We start from the raw sequence: 23,321 nt of genomic DNA, 5'->3' as shown, positions 1-23,321 counted from the left end.
GGCTAATTGCCTTCCCTTGGGCTAAGTTCTTCTGGCTTTCCAGAACAACCATTTCTTGCACTCTGTGTCAGAACTAAACAGCTTGTGACAGTAGATAAAGAAAACCTTTCAGAATCTATTAATTTACCAGGCAACCAGTTTCTATCAATCCAAAAGCTAAAAAATGTCATTAGGTAGCATCCTGAGCCTATAGGATGCTTTTTTGTCCTGCTTCTCTGATGTACTCACCAGTGCTTTTTACAGTAAACTCTATTTATAACTTTCTGTTCTTTAAAACTCTGAAACTGCTTCCACATTGGAACCTGGAATCTGGGCCGTGGTCACCCAAAATGGCTCCAGGATAAACTATCCCTTATTTCTATTTAAGATGAGATCTGTAGCCTTTGTGTCAACAACAAAGAACTCCAACATATGCTATTGCCACAATAAATGTCTGTTAAAGGAGGAGATGTAAGAGCAAGTGTGGAACCATAGCCTGAAGTCCTCATAGGAGCCCTCATCAGAGTCCTGCAATTCAGGGAAGTGTCCCCCCAGCACAAACTAAGTTCCTCTGATGCTATACAGAAAAATGCCAGTGCTGCAGCCTCTGGCCACGGGACATTCTACCTGATCATTGTCGCTAACAGTACAGTTAAAAAACGGGAGCTGAGCTCAAGTAGCACCTTCAAAATGACTAATCCCCACAGGGGATTGCGCTCTCCTAGCAACTAGGCACACCTGCCATACCCTCTGGTTTTCTGGCTCTCCGGAGGTTAAGTCAACATTTAAGAAGGCTTCTAAGTCTGCTCGCTATCTTGGCTATCAAGCAGTAATGCCTCAAGCTAATGCCAGAAGCCCTTGTGGTTTGTGGAGCCTTCTTGGGAAAGAACAAAGACACAGCTTTTGAACGGACGCTATCTGCCAGAGGATATAGCTAAGAATTGTTATTTGCAAAGCTCCTGGTCTGTACAGTTTAAGCTCAAACTGCCTCTGATCACTACCTTTCAGTGAAAGACAGTGGGACAGTGACATCCATTAATCCTGGTCTCCTAATATCCACAGTCATGTGATCGCCCTCTGAGAGTCTGGTCGTGTTTGGGTGACCCACCACTAACCATGAGTGCCCGAGAGAAGTGATGGCTCATTTTCTCAGACTGGATTGTAAAGCCCTGCTTTGTGTCCAGTCCACCCCTTCCTTCTTTTTTCCTGTGTTTTTGCTGCCTGCCTATCTGCTATTGGTTCTTTTGTGAATGAGAACTGAAAAAAGATCTGTGTCGGCCAACGGTGATTAAAGTGTATCGTCTGAGGCCTGCAGTGGTGGATGACTCCTCCATCCTTCAGTAAGTAATCTGCATCCCGGATGTTCCGACCAATGTATTCTAAAAGTGCAGTAGTTTATAACTTTCTTTGTTCCGTTACCAGAAAAACTACAAGAACCTGCTTCCATATTGGAACCTGGAACCTACGGTAACCTAGCCCCACGTTCTCAGGCCATGGTCACTGAGAGTTTGGTTCCAGAATAAACTAGCTCTGGAACTGAGAGGGGTGTTTCTGCATCAACACATTCCTATCATTCCGTTCCTCCCTTCCTTCCTCTTCTCCTTTTTCTCCCCCTCCCCCTCTCTGCCCCTCTATCCCTCTCCTCTCATTTCTCCCTCCTCTTTCTTTCCTTTCCCTTTCTTTTTACTGGGACATAAGACAAGAAGCCTGTATGCGCGTGCTTTTCTTTAAATAGTAATAATCATCATTTTTCAAACTCTGGGCTTTAATCTAGATAGCCATATGGCATATTCAGTGTGTTATGAGAGTTCTCGTTTGTTATTTATGCTTTAAACTGTTTACCCCTTGACTTTATCATCCCAGCTTTTGAATATTCTAAGAAACAAGAGGAATTAATTTTTTTGCTACTGCTGCTCTTAATCCCTGCTTCCCACATCCTTTTTCTTTGTTGTTTAGACACCTGGCTGTGCTTTCCTGTTGCTGGAAGGAAATGGATCAGACTGCTCTTGTCCAAGAAGTTGAAATGGCTGGCACCCCCAGCAGCTTTGCTGGGTGCAGTTCCAGACTTTGTATCCTTTTGGGTCAGTGTTCACTGACACTATAGTCCTGGGGGAACATGATATGGGAGTAATAACAGACCAAAGTAAGGATACCAACAAAGCCCAACTTGGGTTTTTTGGGGGTTACTTACAGGAATATGGATTCTCGGTTACTTACAGGAGTAGAAATGACAGAATGACAGCTGTGTCAGTCACCAAAAGGTCCACCCGGCATGGGTGACCATTGATGAAGACTGGAAACCTGGAGCTCACTGCGAAATGTGAGGCAGCTCAACAGGCTTGGGCAGTTGAGTTGGTTTGACCCTCTTCTAAGGGTCTTGTCTGACAGCGTCTCTCAGCTCTCCTTTACAGCTTCTATAGGATTGGGGATGGAGCTGCCTAGTGTATCTGGTCAGCTTTAGGGACTTGGTGAAGCCTTTGAGTAGCTTATTTCCTGACTGGAAGAGTTTGCCTGCAGGACAGAATGTTTCACCTCCCCTGGTATTTCATATCCTTCCTGATATCCTGCGTTATTATCCGAATGCTGTTGATTGGGCAATTGGAGCTTCCCTCCCAAACCACAACGGTTGCATCTCCTGCTAGGAGGCCCCCAGCGGAGCACTGACCACAGTACCTGCAGGTCCCTGCTACAATACCCCTCTTACCTGACTGAGATAGAGCATGTGGTGACTCCTTGGGAGCCACACAAGCAGCTTTGTCCCCAACTAAGTCGTCCTCGAAGCTCCCCTCATCTTGTGTCTCTTAAGAGTTTTCAAGACTCTACACACTTCGCCTGAATTATACTTTTCAAACACATTATTATTTGTGTGTCTGTCTGAGCGCCAGGAGCATGCAGGGGCCCCAGCAGGCCAGAAGAGGGTGTTGGGTCCTCTGAAACTGGAGCTCCAGATGGTTGTGAGTCACTATGTAGGTGCTGAGAGCCAAACCCTGGTCCTCTGAAGCAGCAACAAGAATACTCTCAACCACTAAGGCCTCCCCAGCCCCCAACCTAATTTCTTTTAAGATTGACTCGCGTTGCTACCTCCCTCTCTAGGACACTGTTCCAAACGTTTGTCTAATGGTCCATCTATTAACCGCCCACACTTTCACCTGCTCTCACCCCTTCTCGGGGCACAACCCTAACAACACTCAGATAACAGTGGCACAAGCTTCCTCTCAGGTCCAGAGTGGTGTGTGATGCAACTCTCACATACGTTTATACTTGGGTAATTTCCAAAAACCAGTAGCAGAGAGAGACATCCTCAAAATGATAAAAACTGCCAGCTGGGTGTTTATAGCAAATGAGGGGGCCTAAAGAAAAAAAAAAGTGTCAAAAGGAGACAAAAAAAAAATAAAAGAAAAAGAGACAGCGATGGAGAGATTCCCGCGAGGCTACTCGAGGCCCACCCCCGCCTTGCCCCGCCCCACGTGCTCTTGCGCATTCTGGGGGTACAAGCCCACCCACGCTTCGGTTGCTGTTTGCCACACCATCTCAGGAAACTGACTACTTTCAATCTCCTAAGCACAGCTTCACCATCTTCTTCCCAGAAGAAACACCTGTGCCGAGGCTCACCAGCTCTATAAAACCTCGGGACACCCAGGAACATGAGTGGACGGGCCCGAGTAAGGGCGCGAGGCATCACCCCAGGCCACAGCCGCAGGGAAGTGGGGTGCGCCCCAGGAGTCGTCACCGTGAGTGTTTGGCTCTACTCTCTGTGTCCATCCTGGGCAATGCTTTCCTCCGCCAGCCTCTCCCACCTTTTTTCTTCCAAGTGTATACTCTTAAGATCCGGAAGTGCAAAAAAGCACTGTGGCTAGGAGGTATGTAGCTGCCTCCTCCTTTCTTAGCTTTAGTTCAGTTGATTGGAAAGTAGGAAAAAAGGGAGAATAAACGAAAGAAAGACAGACAAAACATGAATTAAGCCTCCCCCTCTTTCGGTGCGCTACAGTTGTCCCTGATAACAGGTGGCAGAAATCGTCTCAGATTCAGATGTACGTGGCTTAGATCAGCTGCTGTTGGTTGAGCAAACATTTGGAGTGTGGCTGTTTGCTGGGTGACAGGACCAATCCCGAATAACAACTGTATACCAACTGTATACATCCGCTTTTGAAGAACCTTTTAGTCTCAGACCAGAACTGGTGGTTTGTGATCATTTTGCCCTTGTTATCATTGAGTGGAGTTCTCTTGACTTTCTTTCACTCTCTGTCTCTCTCCTTTCTGTCTTTACTTATTTTCTTTTTCTTTTTAAACAGGCAACATACAATAATTTATTGGGCAAGGAGAAGTTTCCTGCAGAGAAAATACTAAGGGCTCTGTCCTTAACTGTTTTGTGAACTGCACTTCCAGGGTTCATCCCATGCTCAGGGTCCCACTTCCACATCTTAGACCTCTGGGGACCAACATGGTTACCTGGTTCATGCTCAGATGCTAGCATGACTCAGGCTAATAGCTTGTGGAAAGGGAGTCAGCTTCTCCTTAGCCTTCTGTGGAGCATGGCCACCCTCCCTCTTGTCTCTCAAGAGTTTCTACCTCTGGATCATGGTAATCTACGCTATCAGTCATGACACCGTTTTTTTGCCTTCTGATAGCCTTGTGGCTTGTGAGTTGGTTTAAATCTGACCACACTTTCTGCCTGCTTTGTAGGCCACCTCTGCCAGTCCTGGGGAGAGTCAGGCCTCCAGCAGAGGAGCCAGCAGCATTTCACAGCCACGTAAGTGCCACTGGGTCTGCTTCCGTGACCTCCTTCAGCCTAAGCAGAGCAGAGGGGACCCATCAAGCCCTGAGACATCAGACAGCCACCGCAGCTCTGCTCCCCTTTTCATGTTCGTTGTGGATTCTCTGGGCTTCCTGGGGGTGCCTGGGACATGGAAATCCATATGGGGAAGCTGGTCTGATTCTTTCTGCTCAGTGAGTAATTTTGAAACCCACCCACCTTGACACAGAGTGAGTCTCAGATCCCAGCCAGCCTGAAAATTACTGTATTCCCGAAGATGACCTTGAACTTCTGATTCTCCTGCCTCTGCCCTCCCCAACCCTTCAGTCCTGGAATTACAGGTGTACACCACCACACCATTTTTTGTGGTTCTGGGATTGGAGTCAGGGTCTCATTTGTGCTAAACAAGCCAAATGAGTTACATTCCCCTTGAAAAAAAAATTCCAAAAATACAGAGCAGAAATGCCAAAGCACCTATCTTCCTGGATGGGAGAAACCAAGCTCTGGTTCATTTTCCCTCACACCTGGGGGATACATCAGGCCTCCTAGCAAAGCCAGGTTCAGCCTCGGGATTCTTGTCCGATCTAGGCCACACAGCTTGAGCTGGCATGCCAGGTGTATTGGATTTTCCTTGGGCTGCTGCAAGGAAGTAAGTACCACTGACTGGGGGGCTTAAAAAAGAGACATTTGTTTTTCCCTAATGCCAGGGTGTTGAAATGAACCTGAGAACAGAGTTCATTTCATATCCCTGAGTGAAACCTGTCTACCATGTCTCTAATTCTGACCATGGAATGAAGTCATTGGTGAGTGAGTCTGTAAGCCCACAGACTCTCCGAGTCCATCTCCCATGTGGCTGTCTGTCTGGGTGGGGGCTTTCCAGGTCCATGTGCATAGTGATCTGAACTGCAATGAGAATGTACTGCATGGACACAGAGGCCTGCTCTGAGAGGCAGCCTGTGGGCCAAGCATTATTGCCCAAACATTATCATTATCCCTGTTTCCAGGATAAAAACAGTCTATTCTTTGAAGACAGACTGAATTTTTGTTGATTTTCCTAAATTATACATATACATATAACCTAAATATACCTATAACCTAAATTTTTTCCTTAAGTGTACAGTCCTGGCTTTTTAAGTCCAGTTATATTGTATAGTTACCGCTGGCATCTATCTCTGGAACTCTTTTGTGTTGTAAAACTGACATTTACTATTTGTTAAAAATAACTTCCCATTTCTCATCCATCCAGTTTCTGAGAATTGCCATTCTATTGTAGTTTGAACTTTTTTGTTTTGTTTTGTTTTTTGTTTTTCTTCTTGTTTTTGTTGTTGTTGTTTTTTCCAAGACAGGGTTTCTCTGTGTATCCCTGGCGGTCCTGGAACACTATGTAGACCAGGCAGGCTGTGAGCTCAGAGATCTGCCTGCTCCTCCTGGTGCCACCACCTCTCCGCCTAGTTTGAACATTTTTAAAAAATAAATTTTGATTTTATGTTTAATGATGTGTATTTTGTGTGTCTGTGGGTGAGGCCAGAGGCATTGGATTCCCCTGGAGTAATTGTGAGCCACTTGATGTGGGGTCTAGGAGTGGAACTCTGCTTTTCCACAAGCGTTCTTAACCGCTGAGCTCTTACTCAGGCCCTGGTAGTTTAAAATTCTAAACTATCTAAAAATCACCTGAAATCAGGAGCAGTGAGAGAGCTAGATGGTCAGTTAAAATCAGTCACTGAAAGAGTCCATGTCCATGGAGAAGGATCCGGGAGGAAGTTTGGAGCAGGTGGTAGGGACATCTGGGGACAGCACGCAGTGGCTACGTCACAGGACAGACAAAACCAGAGCCCAGAGGGTCAGCACACTGGCAGCCATGTTGTTTCGCAGTAAAGGCTGGGATTTTGATGGTTTGAAGTTACCTTCCAAGTGCTGAAGCTGTTTAAAAGCTACCGTCTTCTGTGTGCACTTAAACAGAAGTCACTCAGAGGGAAACAGGCTTGCCGAATGTAAACGGTAGACACTGAGGTGGACTCTGTCTTCCCTTCTTAAGGAATAACCTACGGTGATTATTGGTGGCTGTGCCGGGTGGTTTCTTTATTCACATGCGGAAGTCTAGAGACTCGGCCCTCTGTGCAGAGGTCAGTGTAGGTTGTCCTAGCCTGAGTTTCTTCAGAGTGTAGCCACCCAATAGCTAAAGGAGAAGTGACTGTCACTGGTTAACACGTGGAACGGGGGCACACAGTGCAGCTGTCTTATGAGCCAAGAAGAGGACGTCTGTGGTATGGTAAAAGCTAACACTCAGTCTCATTTCTAACTAAACATTCCAGGCCTTCTCTGGACTTTTCAGTGTTGAGAGAAAGTCCTTGGTACAGGCAGGAACATGTGAGCAGTGCAGGCACGTTTTAGTGAAAACCTGAGTTCTGACTGTCAGTGTGGTCCTGATGTAGAGGGTGCGTGCAGTCTGTCACACTGTGTTATCTTCTTGTTTCAGATGAGGCTGGTGTCTCTTCCGGTGATGGTGGACGTACGTTCAGGGAAATGAGAGGCGAAGACAGACGGGACTTTGTAGATTTGGGTGTCTGTACCAGAGAGAAGTTGGCTCATGTAAAAGATTGTAAAACAGGTAGCCAGCCCCTTCTTGTTACTTTTTAAAGACCATCAAGTGTTGCTATGGAATTTAAATTTCTAGTTCTAAAATAGGTAAGTTTGTTAATCAACCTGATAGGCGTTGACAGCGTCTGTGTGTGGAAGGCATTCTAAGTGTGTCAGCTTTATTGTCAGAAACACAAAACTATTTTCTTTTTCAACCCACATCTCACTTTTAGAAAAGACATCTTCTTCTCACTTGGGGGCACAGAAAGATTCCCTTTCCCAACCCTTACCCTATGTGGAGGATCAGCCTGTGGGGATTTTAGCTGTAGAAAGGAAATCACAGCCAGTGAGGACATGTCTTCATCCAGACTCCAGGCTCCTTTTGAAATTGTATACACAGTTGTGAGCTGATGTATCTTCTGGGAAGTTGGTTTTCTTTGGATTTGCAGGAGGCTTTGAGGATCCCTCCCCACTGATGGAAATTTCTGTGTTTGATATATATATATACATATATAGATCACATATATGTGTATGTCAAATATATATGTACATATATGCAGAACCATTAGAAATAGACACTATTATCTAGCAAGCAGATACACAACTGAAGCCAAAGTTTCTTCAATGGTGCATACCTCACTGTATGCTGGTGTTTTTTTGTTTTTTTATGCTGTTGTTGGGGTGGAGAGATGGATGGGTGGTTAGGAACACATACTACGGTATCAGGATTGAAGTTCCAACCACTCACATTAGGCAGCTCGCAAACGCTTGCAACTCCAGGTCCGAGGAGTTTCACGCCCTTCTAGCTTCCATGCACAGAAGATAATGAAGAGAAGTCTTTTTAACACACACCCCCCAACACACACAGTAAAACCCATGGACTCACGAACCTTCCCAACCCCAGCACGGATGGGGCTTGCTGCAGTTTGAAGGTGCTGGCGCAGTAATTTCCAAGTCCTGCCAGTTCTGACGGTATACGTTGATTTCTCTCAGCCTGTGTAATGACAGGCTGGAATGTGATGCCGAGGACAACTTTTTTTTTTAAGCAAAAATGACATGATTGTCTCTTGCCTCCTCCAGAGACATGTGTCAAGGGCCAAGGCTGAGGGAGCGCCACGGCATACAAGCACTGTTTATTTCTTATGCCCTTGGGGACTTGCATTTCCACTTTCTCCATAAAAAAGCAAACTAGTGTGTGCATTGTAGAAAGATACAAATTGGGTTTTTTTCTGTGAAGACAAGCCAGAAAAAGAAGCCGTTTTTACTCTCTTAGGTTCTGTCCTGGGGAGGAGCTTGTGGTGTCCTCCTTGCAGCTGGCTCTGATTTTGCCCTGTAGAATTTCAAGCTCTGAGGGAAAATGTCTATAGGGGAAGGAATTCCAAGAAGCACACATGGGCTCCATGTGCCCATAAAAATAGAGACCCAAGTCATCCTGCTTCTAGACAGGAGTCCCTGATCCTTCTCAGAGGCTCTGTTGGCCTCTTTGGGGGACTTCCACAGTGGTCCAACCATGGATGGAACTTTGTCAGAACTTTCTAACTCCTGGTGAAACTCTGATTATCTGGATTTCCCAGAGGCTGGGGAGTTAAACTGTTCACGGTGAGAGTGGGATCGGCTTTTATTTTTCTTGTGGCTGTGATGTCAGCAGCGAAAACTGACAGCACCTGAGACCATCAAGCTGACTGGAATCACAGAATCACCTGCAGATGGAATCACATCTGGAAGGTGTCAGGGCAGTTGTGTTCAGACGCTTCTCTTCCCCAGAGGTTGGAAGGTCACACCCTTCCCTCTGCTTCCAGAGACCTGCTCTGCACGTAGTAACTCCCAATGGCATTATTACCTGGTTGAAAGTGATCGGAAGCCCCTGCTTTGTGTCAGGCACTGTCCATGTCAAAATTTTAAAACAGGATTAATGTTAACATGATGTGTTCTTCTGGTGAAAGACATTTTTCCTCCTCCTCAGGTTCCAGCGGGATACCTGTGCGGCTGGTCACGAATCTCTTTAGTTTAGATTTGCCCCAGGATTGGCAGCTGTACCAGTACAATGTCACGTACAGCCCAGATTTGGCCTCTAGGAGGCTGAAGACTGCTTTGCTTTATAATCACAGAATAATCCTGGACAAGGCAAAAGCATTTGATGGCACCAGCCTTTTCCTCTCAGAAAAGCTGGACCAAAAGGTACAGTGTGATTAGTATTTCAGCGTGTGTGTGTGTGTGTGTGTGTGTGTGTGTGTGTGTGTATACGCAGGCACAAACGTACATGTGCATGCATGCTTGAATGAGTATATTTGCTTATTACATGTATGTAGAGAATATCATTGATTTTCATGACAATCTAAAGGAGTGTTTCCATTGCTTCTTAGCTCTTTTCTGCTCCCTAGCTTGAGTTCAGAGGTTTCCTAAGGCATCGTCAGCCATTGATATCGTAGATGAAACTGATGCTCCAGTGTGCTAAACATTCAGGAGCTGCAGGTTCCTAGGACAGATGTCCTTGTAAACCTTCCCCAAGCAGGTGAGGCCTGCACAATCACCATCTCCATGGCTTTGGAGCTACTCAGTCCTCTTGCCCTGCGCAGGGTATCTGTGTGGCCAGATAACTTCACATCAGTTTCTGAATATAGGACCGTCATTTCTTTCATCACTTGGTCATAAGCAAGATGAGTGACTGATGTCAAGTCTAAGAGTGTTTGCAAAATGACACCATTGAAGTAGTTTAGTTGCTTTTCTCTTAACCCATTTTCCCCAGATGTTCAACATTATCAGTCTTCGAATAGATATCAGTGTGCATAGTTCTCTCCATATTCTACTTTAAAGCAAGATTATAATTACTAGATTTTAAAAAGTTACACTAGAACACAGAATTAGATCTTTGATAATTCCAGTCAGAAAGCTTAGTCAACGGGCTCAACATCTTTAGGCACTATGGTGCCAATAATATAGGTAAAAATTGATACAAGATCTTTGTGATCTTACCCAGGTCAGAAACGAGTATTTCCTTATCCTTCTTAGGACCTTGAAATATTTGAAAAATGGTGAGGTCTGCTGGCTCAGAGCAGCTGAGCTGTGCATTTAAAAATGTTTTTGTTTCCCTTCAAGTCCTTCGTCCGGTGACACATGGGTAGCATGCAACGCATCTTCTTATATTTACATACTGTATTTCCAGTGTCTTGTCGGGATTAAATCTTGTTCTCAGAGTGACTTTCATAGCAGTAGCTGAGTGGCTTTGGTGGCGTTAGAAGTCACTCGTGTGTCACTGGAGTGGTCTGGTAGAAAAATTCTGTTCTGTATGTGCCAGGGAGATATTAGCACTGCTCACTTCAGTTGAGAACTAGCAGGTCACGTGTGTCCACATATTTCCATGCTGGGGACAAGGTCTGGTGAGGAGACAGGGAACATGTAGGCTCTAAGACAGAGCATGGGGCTGTTAGCCTTATTCCCAGATCAGGTGATGCTGGGTGCAGACACAAGATTGATGTGGTCCTTGTTTGGTTTATGTCCTGTCCCTGTTTGGTGAGCATCTGAACGATGATACTGCTCTCTGCTTCCCTTTCATTGGACTCAGGCACACTCCTCCACCTCTGCCCTGCCAACCTGCACATTTCTGTCGCACTTATTTGGGTTTGAAGAGTCTCTTTGTGGTACATTCCATTCCTGTCCATACTTCTGGCAGCAGCCTTCCAGTTGCCTCCTGGCCTTCCAGTACTCTCCATACTCTGTCTGCTGGGAAGCACCATCATTCACATCTCTACTTTGTAGGGGGTTAGCACTATGGAGGAAATAAACAACAGGGGTCTTTTCATTTAAAGGCTTTCAGGTTAGCATCAGATTTACAGTTAAACATAGTGTGAGGTAGAATGGTATGGGTGCTTAATAAGAATGAGCACTGAATTCATATTTTTATTATGCTACATTTATTTACTAAGTATAGAGTTCTATGCTTGGCAGGTCTTCAGCCTCACAAGATTGTCCTGTGTGCGGCTGTTATGTCTACAAGACTCCACGTGTTGACTGTGTGCCCTGCCAGGCTTGTAATGATGCTAGGTTGCATTAACCCTCATATCATTCCTAGAGCTCATAGCACTGAAGGAGCTTACTCCAAAGTCAGATCTCAGAGCACGATGAGAAGCAGAATCATTCCCTAGCAGGACACTTTGAGGGAATTAGTGTCTTAGGAAAGCTCTTGGGTTCAGAGAGGTGGACAGTGGTGAAGGGCCGAGGCTGAATGACAGAAGTGAGAGGTTTACGTAGCAAGGTGTGGAAGTGGTCCCGGGGGACGGAGAACTTTGGATGTCCTCTTGAACACAGGGTAGGGAGGAGAGGTTCTCGTTTCTCAGCAGTGAAACACCACAAGAGAGGCTCTCGCAGTCACATCCTTTTGAAGTTTCCTGAAAAGGGTGGGAAGAGTAATGGAAGAGCCTGGGCAGTGTGTCAAAAGGGCTTGAATACAGATCCAAAGCGTTGTTCTTTATTTGACCTTTGTGGGCGCCTGTGCTCTGCATGAAGATAAGATCCGGAGTGTCCTATTTATCTTCACAATCCTGTAACTTTAGCTGGATTCACACCTCCCTGCCCCCCCCCCCCCCCCCACACACTTTAGAGATGCTGGAGAAGCTTCAAGCATGGAGGTGGCTTCCTCAGGTGGCACAGTAGCCTGTAAGAGGCAGCCGCCAGGGTCTCTCTAAGCACCGCGCTGTGGCAGCATCAGAACAGCTGAAATCACTGAGAGACATTGCTGTGTAGAGGCAGGACACCTGTGGGTTGCTCTGATCACAGGGTGGGGGAGGAGGGGCAGAAGGAATGTGCACTGGGAGGTTAGCAGCCTGGGAACTGGATGGGGCAGGTCCAGGGACAGATGCAGGAAGTGCTGGAGCTGTTGGTGTTTGGTGAGAGGGGATCAAGGGATCTGAAGTGTTTGATCTTGGGAGGCTGCTGAGAAATAGTTTCTAAGGCTGCCTGTTGCCAACTCCCTTCAGCTCTCCACCTCACATCCATTGTTCTATACATCCTCTGTCTGCAGTCCCTGAGGGGCTGGGGACAGGATGTCCCTTTTGCTCCTGTGGCTGGTACTTACTTTGACCTTGGTGAGGTCTCTGTAGCTGTTGCCATTTCTGTACAAGTCATCTGAGGCCAGGAATCTTCCCCAGTGCAATATCCCACCCCATGCGGAGGGATGAGTTTCTCTTTGCACCTCTGCAGTCCAGTTTCTGCTGTAAAAACTGACCCTATAACTAGAAGAAGTTGTATGAAAATATGCAGATGTTTGTTAACGAGCTGATCGCTAATTCTTTACGCCTTGAAAAACCCCTGATCAATGATTGATTTTTATTGACTGATTTGTGAATGTATTTTAAAAATCTATACTGAACCATGCCTGGCTTAGAGGTGGTTTTTGTTGTTGTGGATACAAGTGTTCTCAGTCCAAAAGAGGGCATCAGATCCTGTGGAGCGGGACTTACAGGCGGTTGTGGGCAGCCCAGGGTGGGTGCTAGGAACCAGCTGTGATCCTCTGCAAGAACAGGGTGACTTCAGAGTCAGCTCTCCAGCCCTTGGTGCCTTAAGGATTTTGTTTGTTTGTTTTTTCTAGTTGGGGAACTTATATAGAGCCTATCCTTGTGTTCATTGTGTCCCTAAAACAGTTTCATTCTAGGGGAGCTCCAAGGCTTTCGCTGGCCCTTTGTAAACGTTTTATTAATAGAATGAAATTTCCCATCCCAGCACCCACATTTTCTCTTCTCCCCTTGTCTTTCTCTTCCTCCTGTCTGACCCTTTTCCCTTGAGTACTTCCCCTCCCCAGCTTTTCTGCTTTGTGAATAAGCTTTTGGAGGAATTTTTCCAGAATTCATGAGGGAATTGGAAGGGGCCAGACAGTCTGCTGCCTCATAAAAATATGTACATGGCTTCTCTGTGTGTATGTACAGAGAATGTGTATGTACAGTGGATGTTCTTGAGGGAATGTATGTATCATACTTCTGACGTAAATTGATCCCTAGATGTAGATTAGATTATTCTAACACCTGTAGCAACACTGTTTGTTGTTAATGCATGTGTGACTTCTTTTTAGTATTTGCATTCCGCCCACTTGAGGATAAGCTGTCCCTTTTGCCCACCCCCTCTCCCCAGGTCACAGAACTGACATGTGAAACGCAAAGAGGCGAGACTGTAAAGATAACTGTCACTCTAACGAGCGAGCTGTTCTCAAGCTCCCCTGTGTGCATTCAGTTCTTCAATGTCATCTTCAGAAAGTAAGTTGCTTGGCCTTTTGGCATACAATCTGGGTTTTGGTGTGATCACCTTCTGTGCTGGGTGGCTGATGGGCCAGCAGCAGCCTCTCTGGGATGATGTTTCCCAGACGATGAATGGATATACTCTGGCAGTAAGATGGGACACATCTCGGCCACTCTTTGGCCCAAATCCTCATTATCCAGCCTTACCCCAAAGTTAGTCCACATTCTTTTTAGCCTTTCCTTCATTTCCTGTGCACTGTCCCACTCTGACCCTAGACTCAATTTACTGAGTAGGAGTTCGCCAGATGACAAATTTGGTTCTCCACTAGCTGGCTGGCTTGGGACATACAAGACAGTCACTAGCTGTGTTCTGCTCTGGCTCCTTCTCAAACCCCATAGCTTTCTTCACAGCATGAGTAGGGGAAGGGGAGTGGTGTGTGCTTTTGATGTCCTTTAGAATGGACTGGGGAACATGTGGTCCACAGTTACCATGGGAATGTAGGGATTTGACCATATACAGAATCCCTGGGCCCTCTCTTTACTTACAGCTTTTCCATTGGTAGGGTCTGGGGGTGAAGAAACAAAAACTGAGCAAGCCTCCCTGGTGACAAGTGAATCATCACACATAGCATTTTTTGTGTGTCAGGATGATGTGTTTGGTCCCTTGTTGCAGAGATGCCACCCTTCTGCCTAACAGCAGACTGAGGGGGAGGAGGCCAGGAAGTGTGGGGCTTTCCAGAATATTTGGGCCCAGAAAATAACTTCCTCCTTATACAACATGCTATTTCTTAATGTTTGACCCTCAGTGCCCTAGTGAGGGGACTGTTCTACACTAGCTGGCATGTGGAAGGTGCTTTCCAAAGAGTCTTACCACACTGTCCCTTGCTCCCTGGAGCAGGCACAGTTACACAGACTTTATATGGGAGACTGGCCTCTGTAACAGCAGCAGCCAGATCGCCAGAGCTGGTGCTCCTGTGTTCTGACTCAGGCTGCGCACATTTCCCCGTAGGCAACACCCCTTCCCAGAGGTGACCAGGATAGAAGGTCGCTGATAGTGTCACTATGATGTGGGGCACCCAGGGAACTTGAGTCGTTTAACAAAAAATGGCCTCCTCCTGAAATAGGGAGGGGGTCAAAAGAGCCCCATACATGGCGTGCCTTACTGTTAAAATACCTGGAATTCTGGTTATATAGAATCGACCGTATTACTTCAGTTAAGTGTATGAAAGTGGCAACTACATTATTTTAAAGTATGAAATTATAGTTACTACAGAGATTTACTCACATATATTTAGTGTTCTAGGTTGTGTGTGTATTGTGTGTGTAAACACGCTTGCCCTGGTGTGTGTGGAGGTCAGAGAATAGCCTTCTCTGTTAGTGCTTTGTATGATTCTCATTATTACTGGGTGCTACTTATGCCAGTTTGGCTGGCCTGTGAGCTTTAACGGGCTCTGTGTCTTCTTCCCATCTCCCCATTGGAGGACTGGGGTTACAGATGTATGCTGCTGTGTCCTGCTTTCCGTGGCTTCGGAGATACAGGCTCAGACAGACCTTTATGTGACAGTCACTTGATTTACTGAACTATCTTCCGGCTCCCAAAGTTGAATTACATTGTTATGACCATTTACTAAAAAATCCCAAACTGTGCTTCCAGGATCTTTAAAAAGTTGAGTATGTACCAAATTGGACGGAACTTCTATAAACCTTCAGAACCAATGGAGATCCCCCAATACAAGTAGGTTTGCTTGTAGTTTCTGTTCCTGTGAAATGGTTAGATGTAAGTGGCACGATTTATGAGACTGTACCCCGCTGATAGGCCTCCTGTGGGGTGTGGGGTATCTGGAATATGGAATGCAATGGGGTTTGTACTTTTCAAGTGTTGTGTTTTGTTTTGCTTTGTTTCTGGGAACAGTGAACCCGAATGTGAAGCTAGACAAAGTTTGTGTTCTTTGGTTAGTGTGCTAGGTCATAAAATTCCAGAAGGGATTCAGAACCCAGTTGTCTGTGGGTAGCTAGCAACCAAAGCAGAACATTTCGTGCTGGAACACATCTGGTACCCTGTGCCCTCACTGGATGGACGTTAGCACAGCTAGGGTGGCTGACAGGGTCTGGTGAGCATCCTGCAACCTCCGGGACAGCTCCTGCGAGAAATACAGGGTCCAGCGTGCCAGAGCTTGGCTTGAAATTCTGAGTCACAGGAATTTTGTTCTAAATCTATGTTTAAAGAAACTCCAGCTGAAAAAAAACGCTAATGTTTTTAGTCAGTAACTGGAATAAATGACACAAGAGGGAAAACAAAAACAGAAAAACATGACCTCCAGAGAATTAGCATGAAAACTCACCGTGTTAAGAGTCCTTATATGATAGGAGCTCCACAAGGACCAAATATATCTGGGTACAGGGTCTTTTCTGAGACTGACATTCAACCAAGGACCATGTATGGATATAACCTAGAACCTCCACTCAGATGTAGCCTGTGGTAGCTCAGTAACCAATTGGTTTCCCAAAGTGAGGGGAACAAGGACTATTTCTAACAGGAACTCAATGACTGGCTCTTTGGTCTCCCCACCCCTGAAGGGAGGAGCAGTCCTGTTAGGCCACAGAGGAGGGCTTTGCAGCCAGTCCTGAAGATACCTGATAAAACAGGATCAGATGAATGGGGAGGAGGTCCCCCCTATCAGTGGACTTGGAAAGGGGCACGGTGGAGATGAGGGAGGGAGGGAGGGACTGGGAGGGAATGAGGGATCGGGACACGGCTGGGATACAGAGTTAATAAAATGTAACTGATAAAAAATAATAATAATAAAAAAAGAGTCCTTATAGGTTTTTTTCTGGTTTTATATTTTAAATATTAAAAATATTGTTTCCATTGTTAATTTTTGAAGATTGTCCCTATGGCCTGGATTTGCCATCTCTGTGTCCCGCTTTGAAAGCAGACTCCTGTTCAATGCTGACGTAAGCTACAAAGTCCTCCGAAATGAGACTGTTTTGGAATTCATGACTGATCTCTGCTTCAGAACCGGCATGTCCTCCTTCACTGAGGCATGCCAGAAACAGCTAGTGGGGCTTGTTGTCCTTACCAGGTAACAGCTGGCCCCTGACCGTTACCTAGAATGGACATTTTAGGAGTGTTTGGGATCCAGAATGTCCCTGTCAGATTGGCAGAGAACTTGGCTTGGCAATTGTGCACATGTGTGTGTGTGTATGTGTGTGTGTGTGAGAGAGAGAGAGAGAAGGGGGCCATGCTGAGAGAGACTGAGACTTGGTTCGGCCATGTGGAAGGCTTATCTGTCCCCCATTGTCAGAACTGACTCTGGACCATCCCAAGTCAACATGGCTGTATGTGTTCTCTTTCAACTGGCCCTTAGTGGCCTGCATTGTGCTGTTCCAGAATCTCTGCCTGGTTCCCAGTGTCTAGTTCCCCTTTCAGACCTCCACCTCCTCAAACCTCACTCTAGAGCTCTCAGTGGCCCACTTACCCACTCCATTAGAACCATCCACCCTCCTCCGGCCATGCCCTGTAGTGTTTTGCTTAGGGCCACCATTTCATGCCCATTTTGTTGTGCTACAAGACCAGTGTGTATTCCACTGTGGTCCCTTTGAGATTCCAAGGCCATTTAGACGAAGGGCAGGCTTCACTCCTTCTAGGTTTATCACTGTGATTTGCCCTCAGTGAACACTGAACCAGATCAAACACTGGCAGCTTAGGAGTCTTCCTGGGTTCTACAAGCTTGTCAAAGGCTGGTTCCTTTCTGGACTGTCCCAGTGACTAGCCTGGTCTGAACTTTCATCTTAGAGCTGGTTTCCTGGGCTGGACGGGAGCAGGGCAGCCCAGCTAGGTGTCACTTTACCAGGCACAGAAAAGTTCCTCCTGTCTGCCCTTGATTTGTTAGCTTACCACACTCTTTCAGAGATGCCTTATAAGGTCTCTGGAGCTCTGGAAAACTGCCTTGGGGTCTCTGCTGCAGGCCAGGGCACCAGAGAGCATGGTGCTAAAGAGAGAAAGGCATTTGGAATGGCGTAGCCCACTGGTTCCTAAGTGTTGCTTGAGGGTCAGTCCAAAGACACAGATTAACATAAAATGCCAGAATTGTGTGAGTGGCCTGCCGCACCGGTATTTTTTATCATAAAGACTACCTGGGAGTTGACAGGCCAAGGGGAGCATGGAAACATGACTTACCTGAAGCCAGAATCTGTCCGTGGGACAAACACTGTGGGGTATGATTCGCCGCAAACGTCTGTTGGAACGTGGAGATTGTCCTGAGTACTGAAGAGTTCACTCTCCTCTCAGCTGAGAGCTGATCACGTGGCACAAGCCTGTGACTCTGTTTGTAGTAGTGTCTTGCACAATCTCAGGAGTGGGTCTTGTAGTTTGAATTAACTCAAGATTGTGGTATCGTAGCCCCGTGCACCCAAGTTGATTTGGCAAAGTGTTTCAGAGTGTCTCAACTTCACCAGATACAACAACAAAACATACCGTATTGATGACATTGACTGGTCTGTGAAGCCCACACATGCCTTTCAGAAGCGGGACGGCTCTGAGGTCACGTATGTGGATTACTACAAGCAGGTAGGAGTTCCTCCTGTCTCTTTTCCTCGTTGCCCATAGGTAGCATTTTTTTTTTTTTTTTTACTGTTTTAGCTACTTTTCTTGTGGTTGCGACCTCTTAGACAACACTCCTCCTTCCAGAGAATTTCCTGAACTGTCAGGGAGAGTCTGTCTCCGATGTAACCCATTCTCTTGCTTATCCCTTTTCACCCTCATTGTCTCTGGTTTGGCTAAGACCCTTACTCCGCTCCTATTTTCTTTCTTCCTTCTGGCCTTAAAACTGTATCTGATCATGTTACACCCAAGCTTTAATATTTCCATAACTTCATTACTTCATTGCCTTAGGAGTCAGTTGTAAGCTTCCTCATGGAGTTCTGGTCTGTCCTTTGCAGTCACACACACACATCTCTATCTCTGCCTCTATCTCCTATCCCCATTCCTTGTGCTTGGAAGTACTGGCCTTTTGTGGCTCTTGACTCAGTTTCTCTCCTTGCATGCTCATGTACATTGCTTCCTCTTCCTGGATAATCCTTTAAGCCAGACAAGCCCTGACCAACCTTCTGTTCTCAGCAAGGGAGCATGTCCTCTGGGAACCTATGGCGTAGATGCAGGAGGTGTCTGATCCCTGAATTTAGCCTCATTGTTGGGAGTGGGGCACGAGAGTCTGCCCTCCCCATGGAGGGAGACATTTGTCTCCTCAAGTTATGCTTTGAACTCTTTTGGGTGTGGGGGGTGAGGGGACAGTTCACCTTGGGTTATCAGTCCCATCTCATAGCAGACACTTAGGGGCAATTTTGGCAGGGTGTTTAGCTGCCTCTGGAAGTTCTGTGTTCATTTACCACAGTTCCGTGGCCCTTGCTTTGCAGGCATCTGGCAGAGGTGTCTTCTCTGTAGTCATTCAGACCTGTGAAGTCTCACAGAGGAATTCAGAAGCAAAAATGAGACTCATATCCTTGATCCTCACATATCTTTTGGAAAAGTTCTCTTTTTCCTTAGCCACTTTTGGAAAATGGCTGTGGTGGTTCCAAGTCCTCCTTAGTTCTTCTTTGCAGAGGTATTATTGGCCATGCAACTGGCTTTGCTGTTACAGAAATAGCTCCGTGAAGGTCAGAAATCACACAACCTTTCTTAGCCTAAGTGGCTTTCAGTGGCTTTCTTTTTTCTTTAACAGTAATTATTTTGTTTTTTTCATGTGTAGATAATTACACATCTCCATGATATATCTTTGAGGCACAGAAAGACACATACTATACAGTTTTTCTTTGGAATCTGAAACACTTGGGCTTATTGACTTAGCCAGTGGAACAGGTTGCCAGAAGCCATAGAGGGCAGAGTGGGGGGAGGTGTGACAGAGACTAGCTGTTGGAGAAAGTCTCAGTCAGACAGGAGGAATGCATTCTGGTATTCCGTACTACGGGGAGGGCTGACTAGAGTTTACAGTACTGTATTGTATATTACAATGACGTCAGATCTCTGTGAACCTGTCCACCCGTCTGAACTGATCCCTCCCTTCCTTACTGCGGGGTCACATCCTTTGTGGTTCTCCTCTTGAATTTTCAGGTTGATCTGTGTTAGTCTCTTTTGACATTTTTTTTTTTATTCTCCTCAAGAACCATCATTCACTATGGCTCCTACAAGGCTGCTCTCTCCATTGTAGTTTGAGACTCAGACCCAGAACTTTTGCATTGCCCCCTGTCTCAGTCAGGCTTTCTCTTGCTGCATTTAAACATCATGACCAAAAAGCAAGTTGCGCAGGAAGGATTTATTTGGATTTTACTTCCATATTGCTTTTCATCACCAAAGGAAGTCAGGGCAGGAACTCAAACAGGGAAGGAGCCTGGAGGCAGGAGCTGGTGCAGAGGCCATGGAGGGGTGCTGCTTACTGGCTTGCTTCCCCTGGCTTGCACAGCCTGCTTTCTAACAGCACCCAGGACCACCAGCCCAGGGATGGGACTACCCACAATGGGCTGGGTCCTCCCCCATCAATCACTAAATAAGAAAATGCCTAACAGCTATATGGAAGCATTTTCTCAGTTGAGGTTCCATCCTTCAGATAACTCAAGCTTGTGTGTTAGGTTGTCATTAAGCCTAGCCAGCTTGTCAGGTGTGGTGGCGCATGCCTGAAATCCCAGTACTTGGGCAGGCAGAGGCAGGAAGATCTCTGTGAATTTGAGGCCAGCCTGGTCTACAAACCGAGTCCAGCATAGCCAGGGCTACACGGAGAAACCCTGTTTCAAAAAAAAACAAAAACAAACAAACAAAGAAAACACCCCACAAAAAAAAAAAAAGAAGAAAAGACTAGCCAGCGTACCCTCATTCTCACATTGCACACTCACTTCCATTTCTTAAACATATTTTCTGCCTGAGTGACCTGTGGCTGTCTCAGTCAGCTATCTTTTACTCCCCCATTCCTCCTTAGGATTGTGAGTCTGGGCTGGAATTTTTTTTTTCACTTTTTTTTTCCTTCTCTTGCCCTCACCTCCTCATTCAGCTGTCATCCAGATGCACTCTCCACACTAACCATCACATTCTCTCTAGAGCACCTCCCTTAGCCCACTGCATTAGGGTGGGACCCCACTCGGGTAGGTAATGCAGTCAATACTATGGTCTCCTGGCTTTGCCTCTATCCTCACTGTCTCTGCCATTGGAGAGAGCATTCTGTGAATATCGCCCAGTGATATGGTTAAGGACGTAAGTTTTGAAGTAAGAAGGGCATGGCTCTAGCTGTGTAGATTAGGCAAAGGACTAAAGTCAGAGCTCAGTGAGGGGCCCAACTAAGATCACTGTCACGGGGCCATCTGCCTTTGTGGAGTATTGTACACAATGAGCCAGTAACTCAGGGCCTTTAGCTTAATGCCTGCAAGGCGTGAGCCAGGCAGGTGGTGGAGAGCTTTGCTGCCCTCCTCTTCGCCATGTCTAGAATCACAGCTTGACTCATCCCACCTCTCGGCCTCATCTCCCTCAGCATTCCTCTCTCCTCACTTAACCTCTCCATCTGTATCCCTGTCTACTAGCTAGTCATAACCGGCCTAGTCTTCACGCATGTTCCCTGGATAGCTGCATGGAGCCAAACTGCCTTTCCCCTCTCTCTAGGACAGATGGTAGCTTCAGGATCAGCCATTACCTTGTCTATTACAAGCTTTCAGGCTTTTTTACTAGAGCAGAAGGAGAGCAAGCACCCGCCTGCCAGGGTATCCCATTGTCCCTGGGCACATTTCCTTGGAGCAGAGATGGCCTTGGGAATCCTGGCCGCACAGTCACTTGTCAGCCATCTTGTGCAGTGTGCACTCTTGAGTGTGTGCATTAAACCTGTACCTTGTTAAGTGGTTGGGCTTTTGCACTGCATCAGTAGATCGAACAGTTGTATTTTAGGACCTGTCATTTCCTAAAAGGGGCAAAATCGGAGGACCCGGTCGGTCCTCTCTGTAGTGAGTTGGCATGCTCTGTGTAGTTAGGGAGGAAAGGAAACAAAATCATATCAGATTGCAAAACGTCCTCCTTTCTGAACTGGGAGATGTACACTAAGTTTCTATGTAATCAGCTTTCAAAGTAGAAAACAGCATCTTATGAAAAAATATTTGAAAACTCCTAGAAAATTGGGGCCAGGAAGAAGGTGAAATCTACCTTAGGATGGCCACTTCCGGAATGCTTGCCCCTGCCTTTTGAAGAGAAGACCCTCTTTTCTTCTTTTTAACTTTTTTATTACAATTTATTTACTTTGTATCCTAGCTGTAGCCCCCTCCCCCATCACCTCTCAATCCTGCCCTCTCTCTGTTTTTCTGAAGTGGACTGGGTTTGGAGACTTGTTCTGTAGGATGCTATTACTCTTGGCTGTTCTCCAGTCTTGGACTCTGCCTCCTTCATGAAGCTCCCCTGATTTACCAGCTCAAGCACAGCACCCCGTAGTTACAGGTTAAATCCCGGATCTGCAGCTGTGGAGCCTTCAGGAACCTGTCTGATTCCTCACTGCTTCGGTTGTGAGGAACCATGCTCGGGTCTGTGCTGTTGGCGTGGTCTGTTGTGGGTGGCTTTGCTGTGTAGATAATGTGGTTACCAGGGACTGTTTTTCTTCTATTTCTGTGTCCACCTTGGTTCCTGAGAGGAAGAAAGTGCTCCAGCCTCTTATACTGAATTAATGAAGTTTCGTATAGACTCTATTGATAAAGGCTTCTCTGAGCATTTTCCCACAGCATTTGCTGTGTTCATAACTGTATCCTTGTATTCCTGAATTGTTTTTTATTTTATAAAATAAAAATTGTTATTGGGCCAAAGGCTATACACAGAAACCCTGTCTTGAAAAACAAACAAACAAAAAAAATAAAACAAACAAAAAAGGCCTTATTGGACTAGAGACAAGTTTACATCTTAAGTCCTTAATTATAATTATAATAGTTAGTATTTTGTAGACGATAATTTTATAATTCTGGTCCTATCACTAGTTGTACTGGAGGCTAGTATTAGTTATGATTTGCCTATAGAAATGAATTTCTGGCAAGTGGAAATTCAAGTTTAGGAAGGGGAAGGAGTGGAGTGTGACCAGACAGCACTGAGGATCCATCATAAACCACACACTGGGTGAGTAGGTTACCTGAGATACTTGTGAACTGCTGTCACCCTCATTTCATAGAAGAAGAAAATTTGACAGAAGAGCTGGGTATCAAATTCTCCCTCGTCAGTTCTGAGCTGCTTCTCCTTCCCCGATACACAGTGCCATCCTGGGTATCAAAGACCCTTTTGTTCCTTTGGGAAACTGAGCACAGTATAGCCTTGGCCTGCAACTTGTGTATGGGCAGTGTTAAGATGAGTTAAGATGGTTTGAACCAGTTATTTAAACATGTGCTTCAGTCGTCTATAGTATGTACACAGACAGTTGAATGCTGTTCTGAATCTGGAAGAAAACCAGAGGAAGCAGAAGAATTAAGTCTTAAAATTGGTGCTGCAATATAAAGACTAGTAAAGGACCAGTGAGATATCTGCCACATCTGACTGATTTGAATTTGAATTTGTAGGATTCAAATAATGGAAGGAGACAACAGACTCCACAGTTGTATCATGACAGACACATACACACACACACACACACACACACACACTATAATTAAAATTAAAATGTAACTAAAAATAAAGGATAATTAAAGGTATAAAAAGATGAGTCCTGGAAAGAAAGTTGTATGGTGTGTAAAAAGATTTCCTTAGCGACTCATTTGGGGGTTTGTGCTGCTTGTAACCAAGAATGCCG

At 45.9% G+C, this 23,321-nt stretch overlaps 1 protein-coding gene across 1 annotated transcript in view; it reads left to right on the top strand.

Annotated features, from left to right (window-relative positions):
* Positions 1–3,273: 3,273 nt before the first annotated feature.
* Piwil4 (piwi like RNA-mediated gene silencing 4) overlaps positions 3,274–23,321 on the top strand; it is a 41,371-nt gene continuing 21,323 nt past the window's right edge. The window contains exons 1-7 of the mRNA XM_060369493.1: positions 3,274–3,735; positions 7,209–7,340; positions 9,273–9,487; positions 13,430–13,551; positions 15,188–15,268; positions 16,419–16,616; positions 17,992–18,103. Coding sequence (XP_060225476.1) covers positions 3,624–3,735; positions 7,209–7,340; positions 9,273–9,487; positions 13,430–13,551; positions 15,188–15,268; positions 16,419–16,616; positions 17,992–18,103 — 972 coding nt within the window. The 5' untranslated portion in view covers positions 3,274–3,623. The remainder of the gene's footprint in view (positions 3,736–7,208; positions 7,341–9,272; positions 9,488–13,429; positions 13,552–15,187; positions 15,269–16,418; positions 16,617–17,991; positions 18,104–23,321) is intronic.

The sequence above is a fragment of the Meriones unguiculatus genome, chromosome 1 (assembly GCF_030254825.1).
Source record: "Meriones unguiculatus strain TT.TT164.6M chromosome 1, Bangor_MerUng_6.1, whole genome shotgun sequence".
NCBI classification, from domain to species: Eukaryota; Metazoa; Chordata; class Mammalia; order Rodentia; family Muridae; genus Meriones; species Meriones unguiculatus.
This window is presented reverse-complemented; position numbering and strand designations above follow the sequence as displayed.